Here is a 24,503-nt window from a genome sequence, read left to right on the forward strand (position 1 = left end):
CACCTGTTTTTTGATGTCTCTGAAAACACAGGTATTATCCATTATTCATGGTGGCTTCTGTGGATTTTTGTATCATAGAGGCAAGGAGGGTGTATGTGTTTGTGTGTGTGTGTGTGTGCCCCAATGAGCGCTGAATCTATCATTGCATGTTATGTCTGCCCAATCAAGCTGAATCGAGGAGGGAGAAAGTCCAGACAGTATGATAAGCCTGCATGTGTGACAAAAAAAATTGTGACTCTGGCCTTTTTAAAATCAAAAAAATTTAAACTGCAAATTCAGAATCAACAACAATTCAACATGACATTTTAATTAAAAAAATAATAATAATTTGGATTCAATGAGCCTTTGCAGTTAGTCATCATTGTGTCATTTCTATTCAGGCTGCTTTTTATACTGATTATGAAAAGAAAATAAGAAAAAAACACATGTAGAAATCAATTAAATCTCCACAGACGACAACGATAATGTCAGCATTATATACCGGCACGCACTTTAGTAAAATCACCCACCTAGCTACACATTTTTCTTGTGCTTTTGTTTGGCATTTCTCCGATCTTTGACCAGATAAATGAAGTTTAGAGCCCCATGTATTTTACAGAAAAGTGGAAATAAAATAGCTGAAATTTATATATACAATGTATATATAAATCCAGTCAGTGTTTGTTTGTTTGAGGTGGTACTGTGATTTTGATTTGCTTTAAAACATACCAATTTCATGTCTGTTGAATGTGAGAAACTGTGGAAAAAATAATAATCATAAACATTCAAAGTGTCCAGATGCTTTGAGGCATTCTGAGGAATATCCGCACATAATGTGAATGCAACATAAGCGACAGATGTATACAGTAAGCAGCAGGGGGAGAGAAAAGAAAGGCACTGAAGGAGAAGGAAAGATGCTAATGAACAGTACACAGGAAAGTAAATAAACACTCGCAGAGAAATTATTCTCAATGATTAATGAATCTGTGCGGGTGTTTATTATGTAGTATAGAGGAAACAGACTGCAGCCCAGCTCATTAGAAAATAAAGGCATTAATCCCACAGTACATGAAAAGCAGAGGGGGGGGTTGAGTATAAAGTGCACAGGTGAGATGAGCAGGTGGCAAAAAGAAAAGAGAAGGAGCTAGGTAATAAGATGACATTAAGAGTGAAAGGAAGTTCTAACAGATAGTTTCTCAAAGTCCCTGCCACCCAACACAAAGAGAAACTACACCTCTAACACCAAGAACACAGTGTCAACCTGCTCCCCATCTACTGCAGACTGTTGTATGCTATTCTCTTCTTCCTTGTGTGCTGAATCATGCATAGGACTGGTGTCTGCCTCCAAACCCCAGATCACAAAGCTCAGTCTGACACACATAAAAAACAGATGCGCACAATTTCTCAATCGATACTACAGGCGATCACTGGAAGGCTCAAATGCAAGAGTAACACACCGGTTAAGGTGGTGTCTCCACCTCTGCAGCCGAAAAGAAGTGGGCTCGAACTTCTGTGGCAGGCAAACAAGCAGTGTCTGAAAAGTTTCGAAACCCTTGAGGCATTCACTATATAAGTGTATATGGTATAACATGTACTAATACATGTGATCAAACTTTCATATTCAAGTGGAAGTGACTTTTCCTAAGGCCTGAAGAACTCAGCTGCTGTTCTTTGTAGCTTCTGAAACATATTTTATGGTGAAACTACAAAAGAAAAAATGCACCAGCATTTAAATCTGATGTGTGCTGCTGCTACTTCCACTTTGTTATCTATTCAATTAACTTCGATTCAATTTTATTCATATAGCGCCAAAACATAACAGAAGTTATCTCAGGGCACTTTTCATATAGAGCAGGTCTAGACCGTACACTTTATAATATTGTTTACAGAGACCCAACAGTTCCCACCATGAGCAAGCACTCGGCGACAGTGGGGAGGAAAAAACTCCCTTTTAACAGGAACCAGGTTCTGGGTGGGCGGTCATCTGCCTGGACCGGTTGGGTTGAGAGAGAGAAAGAAAGGAAAGAGAACATGTGGCTGCAATCTATTTATCTGCAGTACCATATCATCCAGAGAATGTCTTCCAGGAACAAGAAGTCACAAAGAATGATGAGAAAGGCTTGATCGTTTCCAAATGCCGATGTTATTTGTGTATCTATGAAGAATTTGGACACAAACTATGGAGCAATGGTTACTATGTGGATATAATAGTTTCCAAGACACACACAAGTGTTCAGCTGTTCACACAGACAGGCATAAGTGCAGATACTGCACGACCACCACTTCTACACACACACACGGCACAAACAAGACTGTATGGCAGCAAATGGTGGGTTGTGTTGGGTTTGGCGTCGTATTTGAGAGGAAGAAATCGATGCCGACTGCCGTCTGAAATGGCTTTTGCACTCACACATGTACACACACACACACACGCACACACACACACACACACACACACACACACAGAGAAAACACACACAATTGCACAATGATTTTCGCAAGTAATATAGAAGAGGTGATGGCCTTGTGGGCAATAAGCCTCTCCAGCTCTGCTGTGGAAGTACAGAGCAGACGTTTTCAAAGCCCCATCATACAGCAGAAATCACATGGCAGACACACTGATAGGCACTCGACACAAAGATATACAGCTTTTGATAAGATCCTGTATGAAAGCTTTGCTGTGCACATACCAATCACTGGCACAGATAATGGTCTATAGACTTCAAAGGGACACTATGATGAGAGCGAAAAAAGTGAGGCATGAGGAAGTGTAATAGATGGAATTTGGCACAAAATGGCAAACAGGCAGCACACAGCTGCACCTCTCAGTGATTAAACGTACACAGGCTGTGAGTACAAGTTAGGGCTGGGTTAGGTTTTATAGATTCTGATTCAGTTTTTGTTGAATCCCAACTGTTAGCACATTTCTACACCCTTGAGACATTTGTCACAAACTCAAGCCAGACAACTCCAGACGATAAAGCCAGGTTTGACTCTTTTCACATTATTTGAATAAGTGAAGAATCGAAATATGTAGAAGATTTCAGCAGCCGTAAAGATTATTTTTGGTTTTACAGCAAAAGTCTATCCATTCCCTATCCATGCCATGCACTATTTAAGTATCTGCTACCTTTTACTTTGGATGAAGTTAGCTGATTCTCTTAAATCTTACGCCACACTGCAGTAAATGCTTCATAATGTAAGACGGGCTTCTTCCCATGTATCTTAAAGTTATTTTCCTGTGGTGATAACATGTTGCCCTTTAAAGTTCTACCCACAGTCCGGCATATTGTAAACACTGTGCATGTGTGTTGGTGCGTGCATAATCAGCGATATAGACAGAATCACAGGTGGTCCTGTGAAATGAAAACAAAATTAACAAATCCCTCGCTTCTTAAAAGTTCCAATTCAGACCCGTTTCACGATACCCAATGCTGCAGACACTGGGGGTTATGAGGCAGCTCTATGCTCAGGTCTCTATGGCAGGTAGATCTATGAATAGACATTGGCACAAAATGGCAGCTGCTGCTGTAGGCCCCTGCATGCATGTGTACAGAGGCATCTGCGGTGCAACTGGCATCTCTGTTTTGTTATCAAAGGAGACAGGCAGAGGAGCTGCTCTCCCCAGGGGTGACGGCAGAAGCTCGGCTGAACATCTTGCAGTCATTCATACATTTTCCCCTCTCTTTTCCTTCCCTTCCTCGCTTCTACCGGTCCTCTCTCTGGAAATTCTCTCTCGCCGTCTTCTCCATCTCCTTATCTCTCCATTTCCCCGACACAGCTCCGTCTCCATCTCTGTTCTCGGGGGAATCCGCTGTTCCCCGCAGGCCTGTTTGTGCCTCTGCTGCGATGACATCCATCTTGTCAGGAGGGGGGTTTCATTGTTCTACTTCTCACCATCTCCACCACCTGTGCAACTTTACGCGCTCCAGTGTGCCTACGCATATTAAAGAGCGAGTGACTGCATGTGTGTTCGGAATGAAGAGAAGAAGATGGTAGGGAGCGTGTAGCAGTAAGTCGTAGGCAGAAATGATTGAGAGAGCTGTATCTGTCGGGCCTGTTCATGTTCAAAGGGTTAATAGGAAGCAAGTGCGTTGTTCCCCCTGGGCACAGCACCACTGTCTTCTACCTGGGGTTAAACGTATGGTGCAACGATTTATGTGACTGACAGCAGAGGAGTGGGAACATTAAGTTTTTCCTGGTTCGGCTGTCCCTGGGGCTTTTTCTACACCTACTGCCACAAGCATTTCTGTCAGTGGTTCCAAAATCCCAGCAGAGTGTACATTTGTACATGCATTTCTTTAATGACATCATTAAAGTTTCAAACGGCCAAGTAGTTGTGTGGCAAACTTTTTCAAGTATTTGCAGTCATTTTAACTCTCCAGTATGTGCATCTACAAGCTAAACTCTTCAACAATACAAAAAGTGTGTCAGAAAATGAATAACGTACCATTGCATTTATTGTAGCTCCTCGACGGATTTCACTCAGACTGTAACTATTCAAATATCTGAACACTGAACTATCTGAAGCTGGAATCCACCGCTGCACATTTTCAACTATCATTTGTGAGGAGAGACACTGTAGCATCCTCTCAGACCTGAAAGCAATGCATTCTTTGTACTGACTAAATTAAAAGCACACAGTTAGAAGAGGTTTTCAGCAGCTCTTTGATGTGAGAAAAAAGGTGGGACATTGAAGAATTACATCTAGCTGTTACAATGAAATCACTAGCAATTAAAAGCAACCTTGCTTCAGATTTGAACAACACAGCTAAATACATTTAAAAGCATGATAGAAAATAATGGTAATAAAGCAAATATGCAATATTATAGCTTTAAAGTGTGCTATTAAGGCATTTAAGTACAGCTTTGATAATATTTTTGAACAAAAATACACAGTCAGTGTTTCTTTCTTTAAAGTGAACCCCTATGAGATGGTGGCTGACTAAAGTAAGCTGCCATGTATAAGAATCTTTGAACATTTTCAATTCATTATTCACTTCTTTGAGTGCATAATGAATGAAGACATGACGGACTGGTAACAAACATTTAGACAATTCCAAACTATTCTGCTCAAAATTGCATCATCTTTATTTCACGATGCACCAGGTGGTTATATGTGCATGAATGTGATTGCATCCCAATCTAATGATGCTGTATATAAGAGCAGCTACGCTACCCAGGTCTCACTATCTTGCAGCAGGTCTTGCTGTTTTAATCTGTGGCTATCGGCCTCCCCCAGCAGTGGAGCGCTATCTGGCAACCTGTCCCTGCTCACCACTCAGTCTAATCTGTCCTATCAGCATCCAACCACCTGGACGCTTCATCCCAAATACACATACATGCACACAATTATTCTGCTCTGCACCAAATAACCAAAGTAGGATTATGCTGTAATAAGAAGCAACAGTGGGAAAGGAGGAGGAAGGGAGACGCGATATTATCCAGGAGGCAAGGTGAGTAGATGCAGTCAGAGACGGGTATTATTTGGGGTTATTACAATTCATATCAGTAAAAGGAAAAAAGGGGGAGGGGAGGTGTTTAGAGGGAATGACTCCTGTCTAGGTTCAACACACACACACACACACACATTTGGATATTTCTGTCTGAGAGGGGGAGGAAAGGTACAGACCTGGATAGCACATTTTCATCTAAACTACAAGATTATATGTTGCAGGGACTTCCGCCTAAGTGTGTGCATGTCTGTGTGTGTAACTGAGAGGAGAGTCTCGGTGATGGAATGATTAAATGTGTCAGTCAGTAGGTGGGCGGGCGAGAGAAAGACAAGAACAGCGAGCGAACAAGCGAGTGGGACAAAGAGTCTCTCGCTGTATGACACATTCAAAAAGGGCCTGATCAACATAATCCAGCTGTGCAAAAACACCCTGAATATAAACTTGAAATCTATGAAACACGCTGTATGTCAAAAACCACCTATTACTCGTTGGCTCAGCCTTTACTGAGCTTACAAATCTGTCAAATCTGGCATCCCACACTCCCACCAGGGCAGAGCGACTGGGGCAGACTTGCTTAAACTGCTCTTGACAGCTGCACACCGACTGATTCTGAACACTCGTTGGGGCCCAGTGTGCTTTAGCCTAAAGGCAGAGGCATGGTCTGATCACGACACGTCCGTCAAGCCAGACAGCCTGTGCCCGGAGCCTCCAACAAATAAAAACACAGGCCTCAGACACAAAAACACACGCATACTGTAGAGTGGCTGACCCAAGCCTGCTGCAGGAGATTGGCTAAGAAGGTGAAGAAAGCTCTATCTGCCCTGACAGACTTGGAAGGAGCGCAAATGCATGCACACTTACGCTCACATCACTACATCCTCTTTCTTTTGCTTCTGACATAGTGCAAGTGAAAAGTCAAGTCAAGTACGAGTATACATGTTGAGGGAGGAGCTGATCTCATATAGTGTAAGCTAGCTTTGGAGAATGCAGTGCTGGAGGAAGTATTCAGATCTTTTACTTAAACAAAAATATAATATAAAAATACTCCACTTCAAGTTAGAGTCCTTCAATCAAAATGTCCCTTGCACAAAAAAGTATATCCTGTTTTGTAGCCAACAGTTTGAAAATGATCCCGAGTGAACAAGAAAGAGGTGTGTATGTGTCTGTGTGCATGCAATGATGGTCTGATGAGCTGTCTGTCACCCACCTACTGTTGTATCAGAGAGGAGTACGCTGTCATTCAGAAGACAGCTGCATCTCGACACAACTCCCTCTCTCTCTTCCGCACAGCAGGACGCCGTCAACCTCCCCTCCCCTCCAGCAACAAACCCCACAAAAAAACAAAGATGGCACGCACACACAAACACAGCAAAGCTCTCTCGACAGAGGCACGACAAAGACCTCACAAGGTATTAGACGGAGAAAATGAGGGATGAGAATGATTTTGAAGTTTGAACTTTTCTTTCTTGTGTCTTCGTGACGATAAGAGTTTGTGTTTTCACCTGTTTCTCTCTCCCCTCCTGAGAGGGGTTTGGCAAAAGATGTGCATCAAAGACAGCCCTCAAGCCCCGTATAATACTCTGATTACGAGGATAACATTGAGTGTGAGTATGTCATCAACTACCTCTGAGCTTTGTTTTTGTTCATAAGTGAACACCACAATTCCCCAAACAACAAGAAACAGCCAGTAAAATCCACATACAGAGCACACAGACCCTGAGAGTGCCTCTTCATAGACTCCAATTATAAGCCAAGAGGTAGGCAATTAAAATTCCCATCACAGGGTGAAAAAGCGTCTTAAGTGGCTGGGCTATAGTCCTGAAAAGTAGCTTGATGACTCTATTCATTTGGTGCCTGCTGAAGCCTCACCTTCCCATCACTTCTAATTAAGGAGGCAAAAAGGATCCAAACGCCTCCATGCAGAGGGCTGGAGGCGGGGATCAGGGGAAAGAAGGTGGAGAGGTGTAAAAAAAAAAAAGGATACTGAAAACTAAATGACAAAGAAGCAGAGGAGCACTCACTCAGTGGAGGAAAAAACAAAAATATTACTTGGCAGTTTTTTTTCTGTCATGATGCAGGGAAGGTGTGATCTGAAATTAATTTAGGCTCAAACTTATATTATAATTAATATTACGGGCACTCAGGTGCTACAGCATGAGAGTCAGAGACAACTCCATCGTTCTGTTTGGCCTCCCTTCTTATCTTCCTTCCATCACTCAAACAGCCAATATTCAGCTTTCCTCAGCTCCTTTGACCCAACAGGACATGGTATACTGTACCAGGCGGTGGTGCCAAGTAAAGTACATTCAGCCAATTTTGAGGTACTTCTACTTTACTTGATCATTTCCAATTTAATCTACCTTTTCTTCTACTCTTCTACTGTAATACTGTACTGTTTACTCGACTATGTTTATTTGACAGCTATAGATTTTACATAGAAAAATGCATTTAATAAGCTTTTAAAATACAATCCATTGCTTAAGATTTTATCAGCGGTTCCAAACCTATTTGGCTTGTGACTCCTGTGTCTGGTCGGGGCCTCTTGTCATCGTTTCAGATGCTCATGAATCGTTTAACAGTTCCACCAAAGAAAGATTCCTACTCTAACATTCTCGGAGGATTTAATTAAAGTGACTGTTCAAGGCCCAAAGAGGTACATCTCTTCAATATGTCACAAAAAACAAACTTTACAATATATGAATATAAAACCTTCACCTTTCCTCCTACAGAATGAGTACTTTTACTTTTGTTATTTTGAGTACATTTAGCTGATAATTCTGTTCTTGGAGTGGTGTATTTTCACATTGCACTATTGGTACTTTAGTAAATGGAAATCTGAGAACTTCTTTCACCATTGATACCAGGATTCGACCACATTCCCTAAGATTTCTGCAATTTTATTCTCCTGTACTGTTACATTATACATCCTGTGCTGCTCGTCTCACTTTTCCTCGCTTGCTTCTCGTTGTTCTCGTTGTTCTCTTTATGTACCTCTTCCATTTCTTCTTTTTTATCTCTAGACCTTAATGTGCGCCTCTCAGCTCATGACTTGTATCCACACAATAACTTGTAAATGTGCCCCTTATGCAGTTTGCACTTACTTGTTTAAAAGCACCAGATAGTTCAGACAAAAAAGTTTCTACTGTATGCACACCATTTTTGAAAGAAATCCATATATTCTCACTTTTGCTCTCCACCCTGCGCCTCCTCTCCCCTGCACCCAGAAGGCATTCTGCTCACAATGCTACACCGCTCACCTCTCCCCATCCCTCCACTTCTATATTCATCCCTCTCTCCTCTCCTCCCTTTATGCGTTCATCTCTCAGGCCCATGTAACTCCGCGGGGACCAGCCATCTAAAGCCCGGCCAGTAATCCTCTCAGGATATTGAAATGCCAATCCTTCCTCCTCCCTGACCCGCACCTCCACCCCATCTCCACAGCCTTCCTGCATCCCTCTCTTCTTCCCTGGCTCAGCTAAAGCGCTTTGGATGTACCACTGGGGGCCAAGACATTCAACCCAAGTGTGTTTTGATCACACACACACACACACACACACACACACACACATGCACTGAACAATTCTGAGGCAAGATGTCATTATCGCATCCTTTCTTGCTTATATACAAATCAAGCATGAAGCAATGCACAGAGCGTATGGCATGCAGGCATGGTGAAGCACACACATCAAAATGTATGGCCTGGTGCACGCAGAGCAGACACTCACACACACACACACACACATATATATGCATCCCTAATCCACAGCTGGATAAGGGGCCCCATGAGCCCTGGGCAAAACTGATCCCCCATTTACCCAGCCCATGCCCCATCTCCTCCTCACGCAACTCCAGTCATGTTTCTATCCCCCTCTCCCCTCTTCCCTTTTATCCATCCATCCATCCTTGACACACCATGCAAAACTCCCCCCTTCCCCTTGGTGGCCTGGAGAGTCCTGATAAAACCCCGTCTGTCTGGGAGAGATCCACTCCTCCACAGTGCATGTGCAAGCATCCGGTTTGAGTTTAATGTCACTAGCTTTAAAATGCTGTTTCAGATGCTTTTCATCCACTAAGAAAGAAATTCTTAGCATTTGCAGAGATGTAAATTGACCCCCTGTGTGTCCATGTGTGTGGTTAGGGTTTTTTTGGCCATAATATAACACCCATTAGCGACTTCTCTCCCAATCTCAGACCGTGCCCTTAAATCCTTAGGCTTTCTTGGCCCTCAACTGCCAGCTAAACCATCCCACCCGCTGTCAACAAGCTTGCCGTGCCCAGAAAAACAAATATGGTAAGCAAGAGAAGACGGGGAAAGAGTTGTAGAGAGGACAGAGAGAAGCAGAGGGGTGAGGAGGAAGAAGAGGGCAGCTGTGATTATGTCAAGACAGGCGGCGAAAGAAAGAGAGGAAGGTTGTGGATGGAAGAGGCAGGAGGAGGAGGAGGGAGAGAAATTACCATCTAAGAATAGTGAGTTTATGGGGAGAGCAGGAAAGGATGAGGTAGGGGAAATGAGGAAGGAAATAGAGGGTAAAAAAAGAAGAGGTAAAGGAGCAGGTTAAAAAAAAAAGAAAAAGCAAAAAGTAATGAAGAGATGATGAGGTGGCAAGAGGGAACAGGAAAGTGAGAGTGTGTGTGTGCTGGTATGTGTTAGCTTTGTTCCAAATCCCTGCTGCAGTATTCATAAAGGTCAGTGAGTTTTGATGGTGTAAAGTCTTGGTGTGGAGGCACACACACATGTACGGACACAAGGTTGAGGTCTGCGCAGGAATCTTTTTTTTTTCGATTCTGTACCTGACCTGGCTGTACCGACCATTACAGCCTGCTCCTGCAGATGAGCTGACCCACCCTGGTATATCACAAAATGTTATTTTGCATGTTATCACAACGCATTTTGGCTTTTCACGCCATTTAGTCTCCACTGATTACATTGTGCAGAGACGGTCTGTCATTTTATGCACAACTGCCAGACAATAAAAATGTCAGGTGATGTAGTATAAAGAGTGAAAGTCTACAAGAGGAGGTGGTCGGGGTGAATGGATGGGTCAAACAAACAGGACTTTCACCCAGTGACTTATTTTAACTTAGGCTGCCTTCATAAATGAACGTATTTGACTAACACAGCGCTATCTTTTCCTACACCTAACCAAGTAGTCTTGGTGCCTAAAGTCAAACTGCGACCATTTCACAATGTCAGCCACGTGTTTATTATTGTTACCATGACGACAAGGTCACCTGACGAACTTTGTCCTTTCCTGCACGTCCAAAACTCCTAAAATGTCTGATCTCCAATGGTGTTAAATGACACGCGAAATGTCCTTAAAAGTGGCGTGCTATTTATATGCTATCCCATCAGATCACGCTGTGCACAGAGGATCTGATCACTCCCACCCCCAACAATGTTTTCTATTGAAAATCTGTTGGGCTTATCCCGTAGCGAAAATAAGACCCACAGAGTCCTTATGGATTTAGTCTGAGGCAATAGGTGCTAAATTGGACAAAATGTTATGGGTCTGTCCCTGTTTCTCTGATAGTTCAGATACCAAATGCCGATTTCTTTTGAATGTATATCCAACTACATGACTTCATTGCGTGCCATATTTTCAGAGATAGTTTATTGGAAGACAAGGCATTTATATGCTTTGTTAAATCTGATAATAATAAAGGTTTCTTATATTTCATATATATATTTATATATATATATATGTTATCTATCTCAAGTTTCACCCATCTCAAGCTTTATTTTTGTTTTATGTTGAAGATGCTGACTATTTCCACCAGCATTACTGAAAATATATCCCATGCCTGATACAACTGAGCAGGTTCCTCATCCCACTGCAGCCCTCTAACACAAACACTCACGCAGCCCCGACCCACTTGACCCCAAGGAAGAGTTGTCCACTGAGCAGAGCAGGCAAGAGGGTTTAGCTGAACTTTAGTTGGTTGGCTGTTGATCTGAGCCGTGCTCTGCTGCTCATGTGCGGAAACCACAGGTCTTTGAACAAAAGCTGACATGCGTCTGGTGAAGTCAAGAGAGTGGTAAGACAAGACACACAGAGAGTAATTCTAAAGGACATTTCAAAATCAAATATCATTTTTTAAAGCGCTCTCTCTCTCTCACACACACACACACACACACACAGGCTGCATTAAACACCCGACACCAAATGTCAGTCTAAATCCTCCCTGACACAGAAAGTCTTCTGAAACCCCTGCAAACACACTCTCCTAACCCCTTGTCCAATCCCTCTGGATGACACGGTTAGCGGGACAAACTCACACCCTAATACCCCATAATAACCACAAATCAACGCCATGGCAACTGCTGACAAGACACACGGACAGGTAAGGGGAGATAAAGGGGAGAAAGGTTGAAAGAACTGTGGGGATGAGAAAAGTAATCACCACAGGTTTGTCCTTTTCTGATATAGTGTCCCTAACCTTGTAGCTTGGGGTTTTCGGCTAGCTAAATCCCTTTAGCGAGCTGAAGGCGGCTAAGTTGCAGCTTGTTAGACATGTTAGTGTCAGCCATGCTATCGTACATTTTAACTGATGTCAGATAAAGGAGTCTGGTATGAGTCGAAAGGACTCTTGGTATTTATTTAATGTGCTGTGTTTTGGAAATATTTTTGGCAAAAGATATTAGCACTGTGAATCAAAAGATGGGGTCAATAAAACTTCACCATATCAGTGACTAAAGCTTCCCATGGACAAGGTCAAAACTGCATAAAGTCATATTTTTGATAAAACATTGAATCACTTCAATCCAAGTAAGGTGTTACTCATGGTGCTGAACCACTCTACGCAGCCTAGCTTCTTTTAGCTTTTTCTTTAACCTCCTTACACACTTCCACCGTACGGTTGAGTCTCAAGACTCTCACTAGTCCCCCTATAAGAAAAGTGGAAGCAGAAGTTTTCAGCAAACAAGCTCAGACAAGCCAAAAGCACACAATCACCTCAGCACAAAAACGCAGAGGTATAAAGTAAACCAGTGACAGGTAAAGAAAGTTTTTAGCAGCTAGGAGTTTTCTCAGGATTAGGTGCACCAAACAAGAGTCAAATGGACAGTGAACGATGAATTTAATTTGTCAGGTGGCCTACAATAAGATGGCCATGATGGTCTGTGTCTGCTAGATGTGTAAGAAGGCAAATGTTTGCTAAAAGGTTTGCTATAACTTCTTGCAATGGTAGTCTGAGCCATTACTTTGTCTTTCTGACCCCTAGTGGTCAAATATTGCTTCATGCAGCTTCAATTTTAAAAATACCATTAATGGAATGCAAGCATGCTGAATGGGGTTACCAAAGGATTAAAAGGAAAAAAATAACTATTGTCCTTGCAAAACAAAATGACCTTTCTGGAAAAACAAACTGCAGTCTCAACAGCGACAGTGACATCAGCTCTTAACCACATGTCCCTGATGTTGTACAGTACAGAGATCTGGTGCATGCACATACAGTAAAGCTGTCCTTTAGCCTCTCACTCACTCTATGTGGTCCAGATGTTACACTTACATAACATCTACAGTTGGTCAACAAGAGAATCTGGGCCACTGAGAAGCACAAACATTAATTATAAATACTCTCAACATCAATCTCCTTAAAGCTATCCTCTTTGTACACACAGAGGCACAATCTCAGTCATGAGCCCCACTTCCAACACATGAACTTAAAGACTCAATGCATGTGTTTCTTTACATGAAAGCCTCTTACTTCCTTAATCAATAAAGTGAGAGTAACTTTGCTATCATAAACAAACTGTTATAGCTCAAGAGACGCCCACTGAGCGCTGCACTCGCATATAGCAGTTCTTCATTCATTATACAGCACATTTCTCTAAGCTAATTTCCAATTAGTGGCAAAAACCCACTCTGCCATTCTCACTTTCTCATTGTTTCTCCATCACCTGCTTCCTTGTGCAGCACCTTTCTGTCTCTCTGCCCTCATACTACATTTGCTTCATTATGCGTCACTCTCTTCGGAGAGTTTGTTCGGCATTTTCAAATGAAGTATTTGCCAAAAGAAACAGAGTAAACAAGCCTTTTCAGAAAATATGCACAGTAGGTATGACAGGTTAATGTATGTGTGCATTTGTGTATTAGAGAGTATTTGTCAGCGTTCAAGCCAGAATGTGTTCTTGTACATTTTTTTTTTATTGTGAGTGTGTGTGTGTGTGGTCTTTTCACACTTGAGCTCCTTCAAATAATGCAGTTGCAGAGCTGGTTGACACAGCTACTTGGCAAAGTGCTTTTTCAAGCCCCTGGCTAATGGCCTGCTGAAGACTTCTGCTGATGAAAATAAGACCACCTCCACCGGTGAGACTTTTTGCTCCGTCTGCAATGACGGGCACGCTGTTAGTATGGGGAAGGAGTCTGTGTTGCTGTAAGCATACAAAAACAAATGAAAGTCACTCTACTGGACGCACATTTGGTTTTGAATGCTGCCTCTGTCTATCTGCGTACAGTACTGTATGTTGCTGTATGCATATTGAGAATTTACTTATTTAAAGGTCACTGTGTGTCTGAGAGGACACATAAATCTATTTATGAACAGAGAAACAGACAGCATGTACTTTGTCGCCGTGTGTGTGTGTAGGCATAAGCTGCCCACCCTTGCTGAATTGACAGCTGCCTCCACTTATGTGCTATTTCACACAGCTAAGGCCATAGATTTATTGTGTGAGGCTATATCTTAGGCTGCTTTGCAGTAAAACTGATCACAAAAGATTATATCCTGTAGTTGTGAAGACAGTCTTTTCCCCACAGGAAGGTTTTTAAACTACAGCACAATCTAACACCTTAGATCTGCATCTTAACCTTTTGGAAAATCTGCTACAAACTTGGTCAAATCTGCAAGCTCCTCCAAGACTTCCTTAAAATGTGGTCTACGGCAAGATATTCAAATTGAGAAACACATACATCTTATTTAAAATTCATCTTTAGCTGACACGTGATGTAGCACAAAGCATTTAAGAGATGTTCAAGTGTGCTGGTTTGTCTGTACGTCTTCTTTGTTGAGATGCATGACCTCATTCTTGCTCAGCTGTTGTTTGTTTCCCGACTGTGCAGACTTGTGCTGGAATTTAAAATGTAAAATGCCCTTTCCTTGTACATGCTGTTTGTGAATTTGTTTACGGTGTGAGGTTATTTTTAAGGATCAATCTGGGACTCACCAGGCAGGCTTGTTGACACGTTGACCTGGGTGTAGAACCTTTTGTTGGGCAGCAGCTCTGACACTCCGTTCAAGGCTTCTACGGTAAACGTGTAGTTGGTGTTGGGGAGAAGATTGACCACAGTCACCGTTCTTTCCGTCAGGCCGACCTGCTGAGGCACAAAGCCAACGCTCGCCCCGCACGGCTCGCACTGCCTCGCGACGCACCGCCGGCACCCCACGCTGTAGGTCAGATCCGCCCTGCCTCCTGTGTCGGATGGTGCGGCCCACTCCAAGATCAGTGTGGACTGCTTCAGGGTGTAGACCAGGTCTCTAGGTGGGGAGGGGGGCCCTGGAGAGACAAGACAAATTGCATTTTGGTTCATTGTTACAGCCCTGAAGAAGCCTTTTTTTTTTCTTTTTTTTTAAAATGTAAATGTGAAGCTGAGCTTTTCTGGAAAACCCACCTGGATAAAGACATTTTTCACATGACTGATGTGAAGTGCATTGGGCATTATGGGGTGATTGCATGAGCTCAGTTTGTACATCATGCTATCATAATCCTGTTTTATCCAGGATTTGCTGTTAACAGACAATTGTTTTGAGGAGAACCATTAGACCCTAATGGGAAGAGGCAATTGAAAATGTGGAGTTGTTGCACTAGCTCATGTGGCATTGTTATGGTTTGGCAGTGGGAATTAAAAACAAACGTTTATTGGATTGGGGTGGAGGAGGGATTATTGATGATGCAGACAGGCAGGAAAAACACTTGGGAATAAGACTAGGACTAAAAGCAGTAGCTGTGTGTTTGGATTTCTAACTCGTGACTTTATTGCCTTTTGTCTGAACGTGTGCTTGCATGAACGTGGATAACAAGTTTGTCCGTTATGTGTTGATGTCAACAGGGCTGCGTGGAACAAATCCTCCACTTGCAATCAGTAAATAAAGGTGAGTTGTCATGGAGAAGGCTTTTAACTCCTGAATATGATTTGATATGAGAGTTTGATGCCATTGAAGAGTCTGAGCTGCCTACTACTAAAGCTGTGTATGTCAAAATTTGTGGTTGGACACTTGAGCCGAAGCCAATGAAATCTGTAGGAAAATTACATAATCAGCCTTTAAACCACTGTTTGATGCACAGGGCTTTGGATGTAATCTAAAACCCCAAGCGCTTTAAAATCAACCATGTGACAAAAAAAGCTAAAAATAAAAATATACAGTCCAGTGTTTAAAGGGCTAGAGGACTGTATCTCATCACTAAGCCAGCGTCCTGACTGACCTGTGCCTTTTCCTGCAGGTCCTGAAGAGGATTTAGGTCCATTAAAGGCCATGAATTTTATATGTGTCCCTGTATGTGTGTGCATGTACTGTGTAATGAATAAGTGAAGGTGCGCTGCTCTGTGCGTGCTGTCAAACACGTCACACACCACAGCTGCGTCCAGCTCCCAGACACACGAGGAGCACAGAGTTACATAAGCCGAGAGAGCATTCACACATACACACATTTGATGTAGACGCAGCTGGGCCTTTTATTCAGACGTCTCTCTACTTTCTCTGCCTTGCACTCCCTCTTTGAAGTTTCCCTTTTTTCTCTTATCATCTTTGAATCTGAGAGCCGCTTATTAAAACTTGACCTCCCAAACTCTCTCGCTCTCTTTCACTGTCCATCTGTGTCCATCTTCATCTCCTTTACCCCCCCCCCCCCCCCCATTCATTGACTGCCTCTCCACTGCTGCTCCAACATACTACATCATAGCAAATCAAAACTCGCTCTCGATGTTGTTTTTAGAATATTGCCATTGAAGCCTATGCCAGGTTGTCTTCAGTAGCCTGTATCTTCTAGCCATGTTAAGTTTGTATCCTATTATGTGTGGTTAAGTATCATGACCAGAGATTTACATTCAGAGTGAATAACCTGTTGATTCTATGTTTAAGATGTCCTGAAGCAAATCCAAACTTTCTCTTGATGTTTTCTTTACACTATTGCCATTAAGGCCTACGGAAAGTTTGCATTTATGCATTCCCCTAAGTCAGAACTTAAAACTGTTATGCTGCAACTTCCTCTGGGAAGTCACAGGCTCCCACTGGCTTCAAAAATCCATTTGCAGAAACATAGACTGGCAAACATTATGCATTACTTTAAGATATTTCTTCTTATAGTTATTATGCTACAATCACTGCCATTGCAGTCCTGTCAGCAGCAGTTCCACTCTGCCAAAACTGAATACAAAGAAATATTTGTGTCCCCAGTGAAACATTTCCTTTTACTGTTTCCAAAGTTGTACTTTGCCTCTTCACTGTCAAAAGGAAATATTTAACAGTGTACTGTAATGGGAAATGTGTTAATAGTCGTCATTAACAATGGTAATTAGTCATGTCGGAAGTATTACAAGATGAATCTCATTTGGAATAATGTAGCTCTGTGTTCTTTCACCTGTTTCAAAGGGATTCTTAAAACAATGAGTCTGTAATTCCAACGAGACAGCAGTAGCTTCTTAGTGTGGAAAACATATTAGGGTTTAGATACTTCACAGGCATTAATGGCAAAGGGAAAAGAATAAAATGACACTGGTATTATTCTTTAATTGCTGAGATAATAAGGTGTGCATATCAAACCTCATTCATCAGGCAAAATCTCCTTTTTCCTTTTATTATTATAATTCTAGATTCATCAACTTCTCTCTCTTTCTCCATCCGTACCACGCGGAGGATTAGCCAAATCTGGGGATGATCATAATTACCGAATCAATTGTGTAATTAATGTGGTCATTAGGCTGCTATAAATGTTATCACACAGGGATCAGAGAGCTCAGCAGATCAATATTGTAATTACACCCCTCCATCGCAGTTACCATGAAAGCTTGTATGACCACACACTTACACATATTTAGTACACACAAGTGAATGTGTATGTATAGAAACACACATGCACAGACCTAGTGACCCTAAGGTTTTACTGCCCTGAGTACACTCAGGATATAGAGCCCATTATTCCTCCATCTAATTACTAAGCTATATCAATAGGCTGTTCTCCCTGCAGAAATCAATAGGGCCACCCTGTATGGTCTTTGTCTTATTGGCCTTGTAGTGCATCTTTATTGGAGAAGAATGGTATTCGGTATGCGAGAAGCGGGTGAGAAAAGGTAAGAGGTGAGGGATGAACGGATAATGCGTGGACAGTGGGGATGAGATTATAGAATTTGTCGCTTGAGGATAGAGGGATGAGATTTCAGTTTGACAGAGGGAAGAAGAATGGGGTGATAACACGTATGGATCAAACGGATGAAGAGGAGGAAAAATGTGTGAATAGGCAGCTGGTAGAAAGAAGAGTGATGAGTGGCCGAGTTAAGAAGACAGACAGAGAGAAAGGAGGGAAATGTGTGTTCAGGGGTCAAAAAGGAAAAGTGGAGGGGGGTAGAAAAAGATGGGGTGGTCCGGTGAATGGGGTGGATAATGGATGTATGGAAGAAAATAGATCTGTAATGCCCGGATAAAAGGTGGAGGAATATGGAGAGAAAGTACAAGGTTAAGCAAAATGATGGAGAAAATGGGGTGATGGGCTTTTTGGACAAATACATAATGCGGACCTAATGTTAAGAGAGATGGTGGGGGAGGGGGGTGAAGGATGGATGGGTGATAAAAGGGATAAAGGTTAAGAGGCAGAGAAAATGGCTGCAGTAGACGGATACATAATGTGTGTATGCTATTAGATGTAATAGAAGGGGGTGTAAGCACAGGTCGGTCCACCTTAAAACATAAAATAACCTACGATCATGAGGATGTCTTCTCTGTGGAAGACCAACTCTACACATTTTGTCAAACAAGGATGGGATTTATCTGTTATCCTTAAAATGTACATCTAAAACTGTGCATTCAAAATAAATCCCTACTTTTTAACTCTTTCTCAAACAAGAAAGCAAATGTTCTATATTTACTCATGCTATCAAGGGGAAATAAGAAAATAAAGTGACATTTGTTTGAGCGTGCACATTCTTTGAGATTGTGAAAACTCTTTAACCACCTCACAACTTTATTATCAGTAGAGCAGCACAAGGCACGTATCCTGTCTCCAGTTCCGGGGACAGACTTGTTCCTGGTCGACAATCTGGGACGATTAAAAGACACACCTGACGTGTCTTTGTATTTTACTACATGAAAGGAAAGCAATACTCGAGGAGGGGTATAAGGTGAAGGAGAGGTGAAGGTCGTGTGAGATGAGACACGGAAATGGGGTGATGAGGAGGAGCTGGAGACGGGAGAATAAGGATGAATGGTGAGACAGACAGTCGGGAGGTGGGTGGAGGTCAGATGAAGAGGTGATGAGATGAAAAAAAAGGGAGGTGGATGAAAGGATGCAGGGTGAAGGACGGGTTAAATCACACGGGCAAAGTGGTCTTTAAGGATGAAGAGGCCAACGGCAAGAGCGGAAATTGCTCACTTAATGCAAAAATGTCTGGATGAAACGAGACGGCGCGTGAGTGATACGGTGTGATAGTCAGGAGTAAAGGAAAAGGTGCAATTTGAGAGGAAAGACACACACAAACATAAACATATATAATCTTATTACTTGTGCATGGTGCCGAGGGTGTGTCCATGGGGGTTCTGAAGTGGTCCTCCTCGCACACGCACGCCACAGATCCGTCCTCCTCTGCGACACTGTTGGCTGGGCAGGGAAAACACTCCTGCTGCCTGGAGGACATCTTGTAGGAGCCAGGTGGACACGCTGGAAAAGAACATACAGAAATACAGTACATTAAGGTTTGTTCAAGAAATTTGTCTTTATCTTAACAAGGTAGGAAGGAAATCCCATTGAAAGCCATATTTCTGCACAGGGGATGAACAGATATTACACACATTGTTATGTAAAAGAAATTTAAAACCATGAGATATTTCTACAGAGAGGCTAATAAAAATGTTTCAGCTCAAAAGCCATTTTCATCCATTGCCATAGCCATCACTTGAGCATTTTACTCCTTTGCATGGAAAGTTAGTATCCCACTAAGCACAGCAGCATTTTAAAGCCTGGGGGGGGAAAAAAAGCTCTAATCTCCCTTTCAATTCATGAGAGAGAAAATTAAGAATGAATGGAGAAAAAAACAGAAAGCAAGCAAATCCACAGGGAAGTACAGCCGAGATAAAAGATATGATTAGAGGAGAAAAGTAGAGGAGACTTTAGCTAAATCCATCTGACAAACACAATTCTCACATTAAGTGTGATCAGTGGCCTTGGCAAATGGCATCAAAGGCTGCTACTGGATTGAACTAGCTAGGAAAATTTTAACAAACACATCAAGGCAATGAGCAGGCACCCAACTGCAAAATCCAAAACTTCATTTTGGTGTCGATTTCCACATTTTTCTTTTACAAATATCTCCCTCTACAGTCAACTCCTGCATACAAGAGAGAGACTACGAGAGGTGGGAATGTTGGCGAGGGTGATAAGCACTCATGACCTTACATGGGCAGCACACAAGAATACACACCATGTTAACAGAAGTTAACAATGCATGTGTGACAACAGGCGGTGCATAAACACACACAGAATAAAACTGGTTATTTTACACTCTCCCTCTATGCAGTTTCATTTTCCACTTGCCGTGCCTTTGTAGCAGGTGATAATGGGTGTGAAATCAGGGAGCCAGCTCCCGCTCGATGCTCTGGTCTCCTCTCTTCTGAGACTGTATTCTAAACAGCGGGTCTACATTAACAGCTCTGGTACGCTCGCTCCCTTCTTCACCTCTCTCTCCTCTGCTCTCTTCTCCCAATACATCTGTCTTTCTTATCCCTTTCACGCTCTCCATGCCTTTCTTTTTCTCCTCTGCTTTGGATTCTACCTTTCTCCCCTCCTCGTCTTTCTATGTCATCTGCCCCTCTTGTCTTATTCCCTCAATTTAACTCTTTCTCCCTTATCTGGTCATGGCCTCTTGTTAGCTGTTTTTCTGTGGGAGAAGTGACTGCCGTTGGCCTCACTGATCACTAGAATGGTTGTTGAATACATGTTTTTACCAAAAGACAAATTGCTGGTTAAATAAGTGACAATGCACAATGAAGTTCCCTAATATGAGACAATAATAGAAGCAGAGTTGAAGACTTCCCCAACTCAAAATCTTTCGTTATCCTGTGTGAGGACACCTCAGGGAGCAATCGCACTATTGGAAACTTACCAAAATCAAAGAGGAGCCTGTTTAATGAAGAAATGACAAGTAATTAAAGCAATCAAGGTGATATTCTTCAAGGCTGTGCCAAGTGACTGGCTAACCTTAGCAAGCTAGCCAACCATGAATAAATTATTAGCTAATATTAGCAATATAAGTCAGCTACCTTTTCACGAGAAAAAAAAACGATTTGTTACAATACTATAAATAAAGTTTCAGATATCCCAAAACTAAGACATCTTAGTGATGTGGAACCAACTTTAGTACCACCCATAAAGGCTGTGATTGGCTCGGATGTTTCCATGAGAGTCAACCGTTCAAGAAAGCAGCAGCAGACATATTAAGGGGCCGCGTGACAAAATTGAAGGTGTATAGGCAGAGATTTAGGGTCTGGAACCAGGCTCAACAGTAAGTGGAATTTTGTGGAGAAAGACGCTAGAGCATCTCTCCCACCTCTGGCACTGTGTCACAGTTGAATTCAGACAATTAGGCAGAGAGGAGACGACAGGCCCGTGTGTGAGACAGGCACACACAGCAGGTGCAGTCCCAAAATGCTTTTGGCTTATGGGCGTTCATCAAGATACAAGCAGGGGCCTCTGTTATCCCACCTCTTTTACTCAGCTATTCTAACAAAACAGACACACACACACACACACACAAAAGGCCTGCCATCACACATCGATTAGCAGGCCTCGTCAGCCTCTCCTGGCTCAGACCAGAGCGAGCGTGCATGCGAGTGTGTTTTGCGCCCGTGTACATGTCTGTGAGTTGCGTATCCGAGGCTGGAAGAACCTTGTAATCGACTTTCTAATATCTGTCATTACACAAAGAAAAGCCTCTCGCTTTCAGCTCACAGCTCAGCCAAGCATGGGGACATAACAGAAACACACACACACACCCTGTCAAGCGGCTCTGGAGTAGACTCACTTTGTTCCTGACCGTGCTGCCACCATCCTTCCCTCACCACGCCAAGGACATCAAGCGTGAATAGCGCCCGAATCAAGGCAAAATTATGCATAGATCTATGAGAACAGAAATGGGTTTTGCATTTTCTACCTATCACGCTTAAAAGCAGGCTCGCCATATTCGTGGCTGGCTGCTATTCTGACTTATCTCTTCAATTCAGCGTGGACACACATTTTGCCAGCCCACCTTGAAAGTGTGTGTCTAATGATAGGGGTGTATCAAGACAATATGTGTAGCTCAGATAACAAAAGGAGCAGGCTTTGTGCGCTGCCCATCATTCTCCTCAGCGAGGGATCATTCGAAGGCACGCCAACAGCCAATGCCAGAAAAGGTCACATCAGTCAAAAATGGGCCAGCAGCCATCTGCCAATGTGGAATCTCTAAAACGCATCCAACAGTGGGAGAAAAAAAAAAAGATGCTTGTAAAGAAGACCACTCCAATCATTAGAAGACCTGTTTTTTTTTTCATTGCCAAGGTATACAAGTTTAAGAAAATGAGAGAAATGAGAGCGTCAGGGAAAGAAAGGGAGAGGGGGTGGTTAGAGAAATGGAGAGACAGAAGGAGAGATCTGCCAGGACAGCTGGCAAACCAACTGATCAATTTGTCCTATGTGCCAACTGGGAGCCTCGATTAAATGGAACATGGTAGTGCATGTACACACACACACACACACACACATACATACAGACATATTTCTTCAAGGTGTAATAATATAGATATGCAGCGACATGCCAAGTCCTTTAAGGGGAGGAGGGGGGGGGCACACTAACAGACAGACAGATGGTGTGTGAGAGACAGAAAGACAGTAGGCTACATACTGTAGAAAGAAAGGACATTAAACAGGCAGGCAGAGGCAGAGTGGACTCCTTCAGCTTGACAGATAGACAGGGGCAGAAAAAAAGATAAGCACAGACATGCAACGCATACAGATGAGAAACAGATGAAAGAAGCAGTGACAGCGAGTGAGACTAAGGTCATCTAAAGTGGGAATATATGCAACAGTAGCATTGTTCAGCACGTATACTCGCTAAAAGCCTGTGGGCGGTAGGATAAAATGAGAAATATGAAAGCAAAACGTATCAATCTAATCAGATAAATGGAAATAAAATATTCATGATCAAAATGACACTTTGAGATAAGCCAACAGTTTCACCATCCAATGAATAAAAACTAAAAAGGCCAAAGAATCTACATTTCAATGAGCTCACAAACTACTTTAATAGACTTTTGTCTTTGTGGGAGGAATCAATTGCCCTCCTCTCTTATTTTCCCTTCCTCTCTTTTTTTTTCTAACCTTAAACATGCCCATTAATAAATCATGAAGCACTTAATACAATAAATGTGAGCAATGAATTGTTTCTTTGCCTCTCTGACAGCACACATTAATTAATATTAATAACACTAAAAGAGGTTTGCGTTAGACAATTTGCACACACACACACACACACACACACACACACACACACACACACACACACACACACACACACACACACACACACACACACACACACAGCTTAACCTCCACTTATATGCATCCATTGAGGAATAAACACAAATGTGCATGCAAAACTGAAAACCTAACTTTTGCACATATACACAACCAAAGCACATATTCAGTTGTATTTGTTTGTTTGTTTTTCAGAGGACATGACATGGAACGAAACAAAAGAGAGAAAAAGAGGTGATGGCATGGCGGAGTGAAGCAGGTGGAGGAGATGTGATTCCAGCAGGTGAGAATCAATAATTCAGAGAGCTTTATTTCAGATCAGTGCCCTCTGTGTGGCTGATTCAGATGCTAAGTCTTTCAGCTTGTAGGCAGCTTTACCAAAATGAATTCTCATTACCATCAAACAGTTTTGAAGGTCTCTTCAAATTATAAAAGTGTGAAAAGATGAGGTTATGTGCTACACATCCTTTTGAATCTGTGTTGTTGGTCTCAGAAATGTATCAAGGTGGATCTCAGTTCTCAGTGTCAGCCAAAGTGCTTCTCTCCTTTGTAAGAGTAATGGTGTTCAGCAAAAAAGAAACACAAAGTAAGCACAGGCTGAGAGATTAGCAACAGTAATGTGAACATTAACACGGCATTAACATTGATGTGTATTAATTATATAGATATACATCCCTCGGGTTGTGGCATGTTGATACATACTGAGAAGCAAGATGTGCCCTATGTCCTTCTCCTAGGAGTTTTCAAATCTGAATTTACAGAGTTGAACTACTAAAAGTAAATGTTCCTTATTTCCTGCTCTCAAATTACTAATTAATCCTCTTGAATTAGTAATTCGTGCTCTCAATTTAATAATTTGTGCCAAAGATTACTCAATTTGTGCTCTCAGTTTGTTGGCGTTAGACGGCTGCTTTCGAGTTCTGTCTCTCACTCTCTCGCCACCCGAACAAAACCTCGAAGCCTTCCCTTAATGGAAAATATACGGGTTAACTGCTGCCTCAGCACACAGGACAATGTCTTAACATAAGGCTTCCAGCTCCGAGAGGTCCATACAAGGTCTATACTGAATAAACAGTTATTACAGCCACTGAATGCACACACTCCAGCTCTGTGGCTGAATGAGTGAAATAGGCTCAAATGCCGCTTCAGTTTTGTTGCCTCACTCCAGATTCAAAGTAATAAAAATAGATATAAATTGGATCAGATGATAAATGTAGCCTGATACAGTATGACATCAGAATGTCCGTCATAAACGTATTACATGATGCCTGAATTGCGTAGCCAGGCTGGTCGGAGACTTAACATTAAGTAGGGCACGGTTACTGAGAGCTAATATTAATGCGTTTGTCATA

The 24,503-nt window shown here is 42.4% G+C and overlaps 1 protein-coding gene across 8 annotated transcripts in view; it reads right to left on the bottom strand.

Annotated features, from left to right (window-relative positions):
* LOC139298604 (ephrin type-A receptor 7) overlaps window positions 1-24,503 on the bottom strand; it is a 138,224-nt gene that overhangs the window by 29,068 nt on the left and 84,653 nt on the right. For all 8 annotated transcript variants that reach the window (XM_070921276.1, XM_070921275.1, XM_070921279.1 and 5 more), the window contains 2 exons: window positions 19,147-19,302; window positions 14,602-14,931 (listed from right to left, as the gene is read on the bottom strand). In XM_070921276.1, the coding sequence (XP_070777377.1) occupies window positions 14,602-14,931; window positions 19,147-19,302 (486 nt within the window). The remainder of the gene's footprint in view (window positions 1-14,601; window positions 14,932-19,146; window positions 19,303-24,503) is intronic.

This window comes from Enoplosus armatus, chromosome 16, assembly GCF_043641665.1.
Source record: "Enoplosus armatus isolate fEnoArm2 chromosome 16, fEnoArm2.hap1, whole genome shotgun sequence".
Taxonomy (NCBI): domain Eukaryota; kingdom Metazoa; phylum Chordata; class Actinopteri; order Centrarchiformes; family Enoplosidae; genus Enoplosus; species Enoplosus armatus.